The sequence below is a fragment of the Haliotis cracherodii genome, unplaced genomic scaffold, assembly GCF_022045235.1.
Source record: "Haliotis cracherodii isolate W230 unplaced genomic scaffold, xgHalCrac1.p SCAF_5, whole genome shotgun sequence".
In the NCBI taxonomy this organism is placed as follows: Eukaryota; Metazoa; Mollusca; class Gastropoda; order Lepetellida; family Haliotidae; genus Haliotis; species Haliotis cracherodii.
This window is the reverse complement of record NW_027266308.1, coordinates 57,526,664-57,541,554: the sequence shown is the minus strand read 5'-3', so window position 1 is coordinate 57,541,554 and position 14,891 is coordinate 57,526,664. Positions and strand designations below refer to the sequence as shown.

Sequence of the window (14,891 nt, the reverse complement as noted above, 5' to 3'; positions counted from 1 at the left end):
TATTCTTGAATGAGATGCAACATTTCTCGCTGGTAGAAAGGTTTCGCCATACCCTGCCAGTGTAATGGGAACAGGACGCCTCCTTGTATTAGCTGGGTACCCTGCTGTCTATAGGGCAGTACCCGGGTACTCATCTACCCAAACAAACCACGCTGCTTTCTGCCAGTGTCCTCTCCAATGTTATTTGTATCGCGGCAAACACGGGTGACCAATATGCTCAAGATTCCCATTAGGTTTGCACAAATGGTAGACTACGCTTATTACGAACTGACGGATATAAGGAACATATTTTTTTTGTCCCGGCCACTTCTGAATATATGCTGTACATAACGCTGTACATAATGCTTATAACGAACTAAAATATAGTGGCCCCTTTGTGTTCGTTTTAACCGTAGTTTACTGTATAAATGATTACGTGATCGTGCAAGACGCCACATTGTTGCTGCATAATATGTAATGTCATTTACTCACTTACTCTGAACAGAGGAATCTGTGTATTTCACTGAATATGGATGTTAAACTCAAGTCGCAGGCGTTAACACTGCGGGAAAACTCAATGAAGCGTATGTAAAATATATCTGTTCAGAGGACACAGACTTATTCATAACGCGTGCCCAAGTGGTCAAACGCGTTGAGTTGTGTCCCTTAGTCATGTCAGGATCTGCTGGTCATGCTTCGAATCCCAGGTTCTATCAGCACTGTGCCGAACTTGTGTCACTAAGTGTGGGGGTATAAGAGTATGACAATATGTAAACATGGCGTTGTCAAAAGGTACTGCTTATGAGTGGGGATATATATGTAACAGTATGTATTGTTTCGCAGTGGAATGAAAAATAAAATCTTAAGTTTTCTAATCACCTTCTATTATCCCACAATCATATATTTACATACAAAACAATTGTAGGCAGAACACTACACGCATATAGTGACATTTCCTGTTCAAAATCAGTCCTAATATGACTGAAGGTTAAACTGTTACCAACGATGTCATGTGGGTTGTCATGATCATCGTCAGTGTAACCATGTGTTCTAACGTCTAGCCACCACTATGGTTGATGCTAGCCCCCTTTGATAATTAATAAACATGCTTTCATAACAAACATTCAAGAAAAGCAAGTGCATCTCAGTGTTCTCCGCGAAGCTGAATGCGTTTGCGACAGTTCATTTTCCGAAAACAAATACAGTAAACTACGGTTATGACGAACTCAAAGGGACCACTAATTTTAGTTCGTTATAACCGTAGTTCGTTATAAGCATATATACAACATATATACAACAAGTGGCCAGGACTAAAATATAACTTCGTTATATCATGCAGTTGGTTATAAGCGTGTTCGTTATAACCGTAGTTTACTGTATAACAAACAGTCACTGGACAGTTTTCCTGAACGTTCCTCCGATACACTGAAATCACGTGTACCGTCAACTAGGGCTTGGACGAGTCCAAATTTACTACCCGGCACCCGATCCCCTATTACCCGACCCTACCCGGGTACCTACAGCAGGTCTCAAGAGCTGGGTGATGTGAGGTGAAATGGGGTTTAACGTCGCGTCCAAGATTATTGCACTTATATAGCGACGTGCATGTACGTGTGTGTGTTTGTGTGGCTGCTTGTACTAGTCCGGACTGATGCCGATTTATAGTGCTAGCTCACTGAGATACCATGCCGCAGTTTAACATGAATCCAACTCAGATACATCTATCAAACTATCAAACGATCAGATCATGCGTACACTGAAGTTGACTGAAGCTTCATCTTTACGCAAACATATACAAGTCAAAAGGAATGCGTGCGTCGTCAGAAAGAAATGCGAACATTAGCGATTTGTAGTGTAACCATTGAGCTATAGTGAGTTTTTGTCATTAAACAAAATATCATGTGACTAACCGCGGGTCCGGGTAGTCCTATAGGTACCCGGGTCCTACTCAGGACCCATCCGACCCAAGTACCCGAGCTACCCGTCCCATACCTACTGTAAACGTCAATACGCGAAGTAAATGACATTGTTGTTGTATTTTAACGACAATCCACAAACAGTTCTCCTGTCCATGTATATAATGTCATATGATAACCTCTTTAACCACGTGGATTTCCTTGCATACAGGATTATATCAGGCTAAGACGTGGATGTAATGATTTAGAAAAACAATAATGTGCCCTTGGGATTATAGGCCACCAACGACAACGAGTGAGCTTTTAACAGTATTCCAGTTATATCGCGGCGTGTCAGCTTAATGTGGGAAGAAAGCCCAAAGTGATGCAGGTCTCAGACGTTTACCACTTCGGTGAAACCCACGAGCACGGGTATGGTGCTGACAAGCCTAGAAACATAATCGGGGCGAACCGGCATTCGAACCCACCAACGACAACGATGCATAGACAACGAGGTTCATCTACTTGAGAGTAACGTACAAAACGATACAACAGAAGTGGTGCTTGGCATGGTTACAAATATCATAATGGTGTCACTCTACGTTATCTACTTGAGGAATTTATGAGATTTGAGAACTAGACCACACGTCTTCAGCGGAGATGGCTATAGTAAAGGTTGTGTCGCCTTTATTAAAATTTCGAAAGAAATTCCGCAATTGTAACTAACAATACGTAAGTACCTCTTAAACATATATATATATATATATGTTACTATGTGTTTGGGGGCACAGGCGAGAGGCCCAGTCGTCATAGGCGCCGCAATTCGTTGTGCAGAGTTGCGTCCCTTTGATTGTGGGTTCGAATCCCGGTTCACCACGATTATTTTTCAAGGTTTGTTAGCACCATACCCGTGCTCGTGGATTTCATGAAAGTGGTACACATCTGAGACCTGCATCGTTCGGGCTTTCACCTACCTGTCGTGCTATAACAGGTATATTGTTTAAAGCGGCGTTTAACCATTCTCACTCACTCACTAGAGTCTCCTTGTGACTGTAATACGAATTGATAGAAGCCAGTAACCCCATTCTGATACCGAAACTCAAAGCCGTACGACCGGCGATACGTAGGTCTTTCCAAAGATAATTCTTGGATTCAGGTTCATTTTATTTCGCAACCACACCAACGGTGCTACAAGACAATATATTACAAATTAAACGTTAAAAAATATACATAAAAATGGTAGATATGTACACAACTGTTTCACCGTATTCTACGTAATAAGGACCCAAGGAACTCTCAAAATTAGAAATAGGGGGCTCTTATTAGAATATTTATTGTTGAAAAAAAAAAAAGAGTTGAAAGTTAAAGTTCGTGGTCTATGCTGATAGCCTCTATGTTTATATACAACAGATATTCTTTTCCAGAATTTATTTTCCCATAATTAAGGGTGCATATAACACACGAGTGCGTATTATACGCGAATAAATAAGTCTTTTGTACATTGATCAATCGGAAGGGGTGCTAATTGGGATTTTCACTAGCCAATATATTAGCAAATATCGCCGTGGGCGCTTATTACGTCGAATACGGTAAGTCAAATATATTTACAATATCAGACAATGATCAGACAATGATCAGACATTTGGAGTACCCATTAACCACGAGGTCTGATCATCGCTGGAAGCCTGTAAAAACTTCATCACATTAACATCATATCTTTACCTCCGATACGGTTAAGGTTATACCTATGCCTAATAGTCGTTGTTTAAAGAAGCTGTAAATGGCAAGATTAATTGGGTATCCACGGTTAAAAATATCTTATCTAAATTTCGGAGAACCGACCAGTTTCTTTTCTAAAACTATTTGTATTTGAATTTGTATCACGATTAAAATATATTCATGAACAAGAATGGCATTCAGATATTGCTAGTAGTTTTAAAATGCATACCTATTCTTTATTTTAATTAGATTTTTGTGTTGAACCGTATCTTCTAAATAGCAATATTGATAAATGTCGTACTGTGCTTTCCCGCGAACGTAGTTCTCATACACTCCGTATTGGCGTGGGCAGATATCACAATGTCCCAATCGACCAAAGAGTTTGTAACCTAAATTTATGTAACATTGGTCTTATCGAAAACGAATACCATTTTCTGTTTATTTGTAAAACATATAACAATCTTAGTAACAAATATATTCCGGGAAAATATTATGTCCATCCTACATTGCATAAATTTAACATATTGCTGTCATGTCATTCTGAAACCATGAAAACCCTTTCATTGTATATATTCCATTCCATGAATATTAGAAGCTCTTTGATGTCATTGTGGATCTGACTATCTAAATGTACAATGTGCGAAATGAATAAGGAATGTAAAAAAACCCCTCCGATACGACATCTCTGTATCAAGGTCGGAGGATAGAGGTTTTGTCATATGAACTTTCGAATCAGCCAGTGTCGCAATCTCATTAAAATCAGATCTTAGTTTTCGCTACCGCTAAACAAAGATCTGAGGACATCCCATTACGGGTCACGTCAGAACGACCTTTCGCAAATTTTGACCGACCAATGAAATGACTGACAAGAAATCGACATTAGCCAATCAGAAGGCAGCTTTCTCGAGCTTTACGACACTAGTTTCAAACTGGCGACTACTCTTCGAAACATAATTTGACTTATTCTCGATTAAAAAAATTCAAAACTGATAAGAAGAACATTCTGCATTCTGGAATGGCTTATAGATCAAATAGATTGTATGGATATAATCATAAAACCCGTAACTGTCGTTCGGAATACCCCGTGTTAAATATTTCGTGGTTGCATGATTAAAAAAAACACATTCCGACTGTCACTTTCATGATTTGGTAAGCGACGCTCTGATTTGTTGGATGAAAGGTCGTTCTGACCTGACGACAGATGTCCTCAGATCTTTGTTTAGCATAGCGGGAACTAAGATCTGATTTTAATGAGATTGCGACACTGGCTGATTCGAAAGTTCATCTGACACAACCAGTGTCAGTGTCGAGGCTTTTAAATTCTCCGTAAGAGTGAACGAAGCATTCATACAATCATATCTGATTTTAGTACCTCGAAAACGAATACAGTTGGCAGTTCCCAGAGCAAAAATAAACAAAGCCGCCCTATAACATTAAATACGTTAATTCATAAGTTTTATAAATTGCAATTCCCGAATCAAGGAGGTAAAAAAGTGAAGCCGAATCGCTTAGAAAGGTAACATCTGATTGGCTCCTTAGGTTACATTGGACAAACAAAGTCCGCGTGTCAGTATTACACGCACAGAGGTATCCTATCGGACTAAAATATCTTATTTCATGTCACTGGGATTTAGGCGGGTGTAGAACCGCGACTTCATGGACATTATGTTGTTATGTCAGGCAAACAAAATCGAAGAAACGAACGCATTAAAAATAATAATCTAATACAATGACGTTACCAGATGTTCGTAAAACGGATGAGGATGTCATGCCCTGCTTGGTTGAGGCCGAGGTCGAGTTCGAGGTCGAGGTCGAGGTCAAGGTCGCCATACATTTCACCTTTGAAAACCCCTCGACAATCGTGCAAAGAAAAGTATACACAGTTTGTCGTAGTCGTTAAGGCACCCACGAAAACAGAAACTGGCGTGAAACATTATCACGCTGAAGGGGAGGCCGATGCAAAGTTCCCAAGATCCGTGGTCTCTTGCGCCCTGGCCAGGCGTCGGTTCCTTGCAAATCTGATGATTCCTAGAACTACTTGAAGTACCCACACCAGGAAGGTGGCCCATGTTGCAATCTGAAATAAGAAAACAGTACTAGTGCACTGTCAGGTTACCGCCCCGGAAAGGAAAGGGTGGGGTGGGGTGGCGCCCCCACACACAACATCAGTCCTCAACCAGTTCAATGCACAAAGCAACTGTCAATCTTCAAACTTCATTCCATACCCGCCTGTAAATACAATGGCGCCTGGACCAGACAAACCCACGATCTACAGCTATTAGATCAAGATGACTACAGATCCAATGATCAATATTTTGCTACCCAATAAATCAAGCGATCCACACCGAGAGACTTAGCTGCATCTTAGTTTTCGCCCAGCTATGACCCACCAACAGCGGCAGTAAGTAAAGCAACAAAACCATTCCTAGTAGTTGATAACAACTTGTTTATTTACTGTAAAGGCGACGTTTCGGTAGCGATCTTTATACCGTTGTCAAGCATGGCTCAATAATTAACATGGTACAGAATATATATAGTAGGTATAGTGAGGTACAGAATATATATAGTAGGTGGGTGATTATTAGTAACAACAATTGCATACATGAGGTGAGGTGAAAATGGGGTTTAACGTCGCGTCCAAGATTATTGCACCTATCAAACGACGTGCATGTACGTGTGTGTGTTTGTGTGGCTGCTTGTACTAGTCCGGACTGATGCCGATTTATAGTGCTAGCTCACTGAGATACCATGCCGCAGTTTAACATGAATACCCCACTCAGACACAGTATACTGACTCCAAGCCGACCAGTCCTTGTTTTAGCCCCTTAATGCCGAGCGCCAGACAGGGTAACAACAAGTACCATCTTTTAACGTCTTTTGTTATGACGCGGCCGGGGATCGAACCCCAGACCTTCCGCTCTCCGGGCGGACGATCTACCACTAGACCACGGAGGCGGTCTAGGAAGGCAATAAGACAGCAAGCCTATTGATTAGGATTAAGTATACATAGGTCGGGTGATTATTGCTTAAAGCCTGTTATACTAAATCCAAAAGATTTTAAAGGTGTGATCCTATTGGCAGGAATCTGTTCATGACATTTTTGGCCATATTTGAATAACTGATATCCTGACCATGTGTTTATGAATCACTATCAAATAGTGATGACACAGTTTGTTCACGAAAAGATGAGCGTATCCTGCCCTATAGGTGTCACCCGTCACAAACACATGCAAAGTCATCCGTGTAACCGTATGATGCTCCTCGAGTCATGTCACTGTTTAATGTTACTGAGCAAGCCTACCTGTGTCACTGTCAGGTAAGTGTAGAAGTTATCCTGAATCCTGTAGTCTGTGCCATGTTCATACCAGCCCCATTTCTGTGCGTCGGCACAACTAGAATAATACATTATGAAAATGATTTATGAAAGAGTTATTTGTATTGTTATGGATGTATAAACGTATAACATCTGTCATCAGGGCAGCTAGGAGGAGGAGGCCAGATTGTGACCTGTGTCACATGAAATGATCGTTTTTTCTCAATGCTTCTCTCAAAGGTTTTCTCAATGCTTTACTCAATGTTTTACTCAACAGCTTAATGACTCAGAGATTTCTTATAAATATGGAAAGTTTTTATAATTTTTTTTATTAACTGTACAGGTTGTGTATTGTTGCTGGCTGATGTCTATTATTATTGAGTAATGTGTATTGTTGTGTGATGCGTTTTGCCACATAGTGATGTTCATTGCTGCTGTGTGATGTGTTTTATTGTTGAGTGATGCGTTTTGCCATATAGTGATGTTCATTGTTGTTGTGTGATGGGTTTTATTGTTGAGTGATGCGTTTTGCCATATAGTGATGTTCATTGTTGTTGTGTGATGGGTTTTATTGTTGAGTGATGCGTTTTGCCATATAGTGATGTTCATTGTTGTTGTGTGATGGTTTTTATTGTTGAGTGATGCGTTTTGCCATATAGTGATGTTCATTGTTGTTGTGTGATGGGTTTTATTGTTGAGTGATGCGTTTTGCATGAGTATACTGTTGTTCGGTGGATGGCTGCTGTTGTCAGGATGAGTGTACTGTTGTTAGATGGATGACTGGTGTTGTCGGGATGAGTGTTTTATTGTTAGGTGGATGGCTGCTATTGTCGGGATGAGTGTACTGTTGTTAGGTGGATGGCTGCTGTTGTCGGGATGAGTGAACTGTTGTTAGGTGGATGACTGGTGTTGTCGGGATGAGTGTACTGTTGTTAGGTGGATGGCTGCTATTGTCGGGATGAGTGTACTGTTGTTAGGTGGATGGCTGCTGTTGTCGGGATGAGTGAACTGTTGTTAGGTGGATGGCTGCTGTTGTCGGGATGAGTGAACTGTTGTTAGGTGGATGGCTGCTATTGTCGGGATGAGTGTACTGTTGTTAGGTGGATGGCTGCTGTTGTCGGGATGAGTGAACTGTTGTTAGGTGGATGACTGGTGTTGTCGGGATGAGTGTACTGTTGTCGGGATGACTGGTGTTGTCGGGATGGGTGTACTGTTGTTTTCTGGTTGATGCTTATTGTTGAGGATGAACAATTTGTTCACAACACTCTTTATTTCATTGCTTACCTGTTAATATTTCGGCCAAAGTCTCTACCCTTGAGAAAAGAATCGCAGAACATCTTTAACCCAACACTGATCATACAAGAGGCGATGAACGTCACAAAAGTGATGACTGAATTCAGCAGGATGAACAGTATCACCCACATCTTTGACCTGAAACAACAGCCATAGGAGTAGGGTCCACATCTTTGACCTGAAACAACAGCCATATAAGTAGGTTCCACATCTTTGACCTGAAACAACAGCCATAGGAGTAGGGTCCACATCTTTGACCTAAATAGAGCCATAGGAGTAGGTTCCACATCTTTGACCTGAAACAACAGCCATAGGAGTAGGTTCAACATCTTTGACCTGAAATAACAGCCAAGAGGATATTCTTCATATCTTTTACCTCATGAAAAACAGCCAAAAGAGTATCAACCACATTTTCTACATGAACCGCAGCCATAGGTGTATGACTCATATCTTTGATCTGGAACAGCAGCCATAGGAATATCAACCACATGTCTGACCCGAAAAAACAGCAATAGGAGTTGGGCACACATATTTGACCTGAAACAGCTATAGGTGTATCACTCAAATCTCTGACCTGAAACAACATCCATTTGAGTAGGTCCCACAGCTTTGACCTGAAATAATAGCCACAGGAATATCATCCACATCTCTGACCTGACGAAAAACAGAAAAAAGATTATTGCCCATATGTTTTACCTGCAGCCATAGTGTATCACTCACATCTTAGACTTGAAGGTATTTTCGACCTGAAATAACGACCATAATGACATCAGTCACAAAGGACGGTAGTCCCAATTAGAAGATAAACCTACTTACCGAGTTTTGAAATTGGAGGTAGTCAAACTGTAGATTAGATACCTCTTTTATAATTTGGAATAAAACTGTTAAGGGGTCTCTAATCTACATTTAGACTACCTCAAATTTCGAAACAGTAGGTGTATCTTTATTCTACCATGACAACATGAAGGTTTCAGTTCAGTACTCATTTGGAAAGCATAATGACAATTGAATAAAAATTTCGAAAGGGGCCATTGGTAGCGAAAACAGATACTGAACTTAAGTTTAAGATTAAGTACTTAAATTATTGACGTGTTCAAATAATTGTTACAAAATTCATAATTTTGTTCAAACAGAAATAATGAAGTAACCCTCTATAGATGTAGAGTTTCATCGCAACATGTTGCATGTACTGCACTGATTGGACTCAACCAAGTCATTTCTTGGAAATCAACATTACAACCAAGTCATTTCTTGGAAATCAACATTACAACCAAGTCTTTTCTTGGAAATCAACATTACAACCAAGTCATTTCTTGGAAATCAACATTACAACCAAGTCATTTCTTGGAAATCAACATTACAACCAAGTCATTTCTTGGAAATCAACATTACAACCAAGTCATTTCTTGGAAATCAACATCTCCATTGTAGGGGTGACTGGTTGTGGAAATGGTAACTGACAAAATATGTTATTTATTTCTAAAAATAATAAATAAAAGGATTTGGCTTTCTTTCCCAACTCCCTAACAGTAATACATATTCAGAATTACTGTCTCTCCACCCAAAACGTCGATCTGGCTGAACTTGACCTACTTGTTGTTCACTGGGTTGTATGTACTTTTTGCATGAGCCAGAGGTTGCCCTGCGGATTTACTGGTGGAAATGCGCCTGCTCGCGCAACCATCGGGACCAGTCTGAAGTATGTCTGAATATCTTCGGTTTTGAGCTGAGTACGAGCCGTACTTGCGCGACGTGAGAGACTGCTAATTTTTGTTCTACTTAATTGTACGTGATACTGTAAGTTCCGTAAGCTGTTGTGACCAAGTGCTCAGGAGAGTACCGGTAAGTGAAACATCTGATAGTGTTAGGATATCGAACGTATACATATCTAATGGGTTATCGGCAATGCGTGTGTGTGTGTGTGTGTGTGTGTGTGTGTGTGTGCGTGCGTGCGCTTGGGTATGTGGCTGCTTGTACTAGTCCGGAAAGATGCCGATTTATAGTGCAAGCTCATTGAGATACCATGCCACAGTTTAACATGCATACTCCACTCAGACACAGTATACTAACTCCGAGCGGGCCGGTCCTTCTCTTAGACCCATTATGCCGAGCGCCAGACCGGGTAACAACAAGTACCATCTTTTAACGTCTTTTGTTATCGACCCGCGCTCTTCGGGCGGACGCTCTACCACTAGACCACGGAGGCGGTCTGATATTTTCAAGCATTCTTCGGTGTTATGGTAGAATGTTTGATACCTAGCGAAGCCTTGACTTTCAGTTTACCAAAAAATATCATTTCTGAGGAGATGTTTAAACAGCAAAAGTTCAAAAAAACATCAGGTTGAAGTTCCACATTGAAATATGTAAGAGAGATTCGTCATAAACCTTACTTACCCAATTCTTGGATCTTTCCTTGTCAGGACGTACACGTGATAGCTGAGCATACCAAGGCCATAGAGTATACAAAAAGAAACACTGACGGAGATTCCAAACTTGCAGTTGATACCATGTGATAGCAGGTACAACGGCCTAGGCTTTTTAGTCCAATCCATGTCCGCATAGAGAATACAGCCTCCATCAAAATCTCCCTGAAAACATAGATCACTTGATAAATAAACTGCCAGACAAAACAAGTAAATGTCTTTACACATTCACACTTCTCTCTGTTAATTACAATGCACTGTTGACAACCTCCATGTTCCTTGAGATGTCCCGTGCACGTCACCTATTGTGAGATTGAAATGCTGCATGTAATATACCCGTAACAAACACACCACCCTCGTATAACCATTTCTTGTTTGTTTTATTTTTAGCCATTATCATTTTTGGGTGTGTACTTTTGCCCGGTAGTTTGAATATTTTTATTTACAACACCACTGATCTGTGCTGAAAGGGTACACGGACTTTAGTTTCTTCATTTGGGCATAGACCGCCTCCGTGGTCTAGTGGTATATCGTCCGCCAGGAGAGCGTAGGGACCGGGGTTCGACGCAGATAACCTATAATATATAATCCAAATTTATGTTACTGACATTGCTCAGGCAATGTTAACTCGCAAAGATGTTCGCCCAGCGCCAGCCCCGTAGCAGCCCGAATATTTGTTTATGCAAACAGTATTATAAGAGCATGAGTATGCCCGATAAAAGCTAACAGTGTAATTTGATATAGACTGAACTCACACCAAAAACGTTCATTTAGTGCGATGCGTGATGCATGAAATGCCCTTTGTAGAACACTCACGGTCATTGTGACATGACACACAGAGTATAGAAGAAATATTTCATAAACAATCAGTCATGGAATGCACGAAGAAAATATTTAAACATTATTTATTATTCATAGAATCAATGACTCTTTATATCTATCGATAGCATGCGGAAAGGCTACGTTAGTTATCATTACAAGGGCAGACCTTGCCTAACTAACAATAGACGGTGAGTGAGTGAGTGAGTTGTGTTTAACGCCGCTTTTAACAGTATTCCAGTTATATCACGGCGTGTCAGCTTAATGTGGGAGGAAAGCCCAAAGTGATGCAGGTCTCAGATGTTTACCACTTCGGTGAAACCCACGGGCACGGGTATGGTGTTGACAAACCTAGAAACATAATCGGGATTCGAACCTACAATCATAGGTTTCTGGCGTGTCCACGGGACGCAACTCCGCACAGCGAATCGCGGCACCTTAGACGACTGGGCCACCCGTGCCCCCTACAACAGACGGAACACCTAATTCGGCTCATCGGAGCGCATTGCATTTACAGTCCGTTGTGTTGGTATGTGAGGAAAAAATGACGAGTGACGTTGAAGCTAAACACTAGGAACACGTCTATGGATTAACTACACAGACAATATTTTCAATCGGTATATTTGAATAATGTCGCAATCATGTGCAAGAAAATGTGTTATACAAACACACCTGGAGCCATATTATGTTTCTATTTTTTTTCTCTTTCTCCCTGACCTATATTATTTATAACGGTGACATATTCGCCGGGACCGGGACCGCCTCCGCGTCTGCCCGGAGATTATTCTATATTTTACAGCAAATTAATTTCCCTCATTGTCATCATACTACTCAATTGGTGTCATCTATGCGATGTTTTCACTGTCATCGGGTACCTCACATCAGCACGTACACAAGTACTATTGAACTCGCCATAGAAACTCGTTGTTAGCCGAGACAGGACACAAACATATTGTCGCGTCAAACCAGAAGACGTCAAAAGAGGGTTCTTGTTGTTACCCTGTCTGGTGCTCGGTATTAAGGAGCCAAAACAAGGTCACCTCGCAGTCAGTCTGAGTGGGGTATTCATGTTAAACTGCGGCATGGTATCTCAGTGAGCTAGCACTCTAAGTCGGCATCAGTCAACACGCACGCGTGTCGCTTTTTACTGCAATAATCTTGGACGCGACGCGAAAGCACATTTCACCCTCTCACTATGATATGACCATCTCCATGTTTGGCTCTATTGCATATGTAAAATACCAATATTTATAGGGATTTGATAAATGATATTAAGAACCGGGAAATGTTTGATTGACATTCGAGAAGTTGTTGAAGTGTTGGTTTACTGCGTATAGCAACATTTCGATGTAGATCCTTACACCCTTACCAAGCTGGAGTGGCAAATGCATCAAAACAGAAGTTGTTACCCATGAAGTTGTACCTTTTCTTGTTTACCCGGGAAAAGATTTAGAGTACCTTACACTTATCACGTCTCACTATTTGAGTGGGTGTGAGTGAGCTTGATTTTAGGCCGCTTTTAGCAATGTTCCAGCAATATCACAGCGGGGGACACCAGAAATGGGCTTCAGACATTGTACCCATGTCGTCTCACTATTTGACGTAACACACAGAGTTGCACAAGTCTTCACTTTGAAAGGGTATGGTTTGTAGAAATCTCATTAAAATCAGATCTAAGTTCTCGCTGTCGCTAAACAAAGATCTGAGGACATCCCATTACGGGTCACGTCAGAACGACATTCGCGAACTTTGACCGACCACTGAAATGACTAAGAAGAAGTCGACATCAACCAATCAGAAAGCAGCTTTCTCAAGCTTTACGGCACTCGTTTCAACCTGGCGACTCCCATTTCAGACTACGCTTGAAAAATATCTTGACACAGTTCCCGATTAAGATTTTGAAAACTGAACAAACGAACATTCCGGAATGTCTAATATGTGATTGAGATTGTATGGCAGTGCTTCCCTCGTACTGTGCAACGCCTCCTTCGTTCACATGTTTATCTTACGGAAGCGAGAGATAGAAGACAATTGTGACGGAATCAATCGTACGTGTCGTTCGGAATACACCGTGTTAACGTTTTCGAGGTTGCATAATTATGATTATGACACATTCCGATTGTCACTTTCATGATCTGGTAAGCGACGCTTTGATTGCATGGTCGCATGAAAGGTTGATCTGATCTATGAGATTGGGGTTGTAACAGAGAGTTTATAGATTTATATATTTCCTGGGTCAAATAAGTTGAATAATTCTAAATAATCACAGTGTAGTTAATACAAATCACATAAAAAAACATCTGCACTACTGTTATCGTTGCCATCAGCTCTGAGCCGTGTCCAGGTCATGTGTCTGTCATCAAAGTTACAGAATCACCTGTTGGTCACTGAAGCATGACTTTGGAAATGAGATCCGGGGAGAACTAGAATCACGAGACAAGTGTCTTAACACGACACAGCAGTCGGAAATTCGCCTTGAGGGAGGCTGAATGTGGTATGCTTTGCGTTCAGCGTGTCTGACACTACGCTTGACTGCACTTGTGTTACAGGGTAAATATAATGCATTGGGTTTATTGAAACATTAGAAATATTTTTATCATCTACCCGTATATTAAAAGGAAATTAACGCGTTACTCATTTAACAGCATGATATTGAAAGTTGCAGGTAGGTTGTTTAGAATGTATCACAAATACAATGGGGCTGTCACAATGGGGCTGTCGCAATGGCAGTGTTGTAACACATGGGAATATATTCATGCAATTTACAAAGGAACACACGGATACCAATACCTACCGTGGTAATCCCGAGGGGTACGGCGACAGCAAACCCCAGCACAACGTTAGCAGCGTATAGGAATGTCTGTAGGAGAAGCTGAACGTCCATAATTATACACGGCATTTTGTGTTGTGGGCTGGCGGAGCTCTTCCTTGCGCAGTGGCAGCTCGCAAGCTCGCAAGGTCAAGGACGACTTACTGCCCGATGGATTTCTGTATTGAACTCAGCTGATACCGGATAACTGCAATTGTGCATACATGTAAGCTGTCAACCACTGGATTACTGGTGTATACATGTAGTCTAACCCTCTAGTGGACAACTGGTGTATACATGTAGGTTTCTCGCTGTGCAGAATTGCGTCCCTTGGGCACGCCAGAAACCTATGATTGTGGGTTCGAATCCCGGTTCGCCCCGATTATGTTTCTAGGTTTGTCAGCACCATACCCGTGCTGATGGGTTTCACCGAAGTGGTAAACGTCAAAGACCTGCATCACTTCGGGTTTTCCTCCCACATTAAGCTGACACGCCGTGATATAACTGGAATACTGTTAAAAGCGGCGTTAAAACCAACTCACTCACTCATACAGCACACGACTACGTTCATATATGTTGTATACATGTAGTCTGACCCTCTACTGGACTACTGGTGTATACATGTAGGTTTCCCCTCTACT

At 41.3% G+C, this 14,891-nt stretch overlaps 1 protein-coding gene across 1 annotated transcript; it reads right to left on the bottom strand.

Moving 5' to 3' along the window:
* Positions 1–5,222: 5,222 nt before the first annotated feature.
* On the bottom strand, positions 5,223–14,340 carry LOC139444179 (transmembrane protein 179B-like). The gene is made up of 5 exons (XM_071225076.1): positions 14,236–14,340; positions 10,594–10,787; positions 8,191–8,337; positions 6,895–6,985; positions 5,223–5,670 (listed from the first exon to the last, which is right to left on the bottom strand). Exons 1-5 carry the CDS (start codon positions 14,338–14,340, stop codon positions 5,530–5,532), a joined length of 678 nt encoding a protein of 225 aa, XP_071081177.1. The 3' UTR covers positions 5,223–5,529.
* Positions 14,341–14,891: the final 551 nt, after the last annotated feature.

Excerpts from the sequence above, each read along its gene's own strand:
- LOC139444179 (XM_071225076.1), bottom strand. The coding sequence starts at position 14,340 with ATGCCGTGTATAATTATGGACGTTCAGCTTCTCCTACAGACATTCCTA. Across the intron at positions 8,338-10,593 it reads AGGAAAGATCCAAGAATTGG|GTCAAAGATGTGGGTGATAC; the intron begins GTAAGTAAGGTT and ends CTGTTGTTTCAG. Across the intron at positions 5,671-6,894 it reads CTTACCTGACAGTGACACAG|ATTGCAACATGGGCCACCTT; the intron begins GTAGGCTTGCTC and ends TTCTTATTTCAG.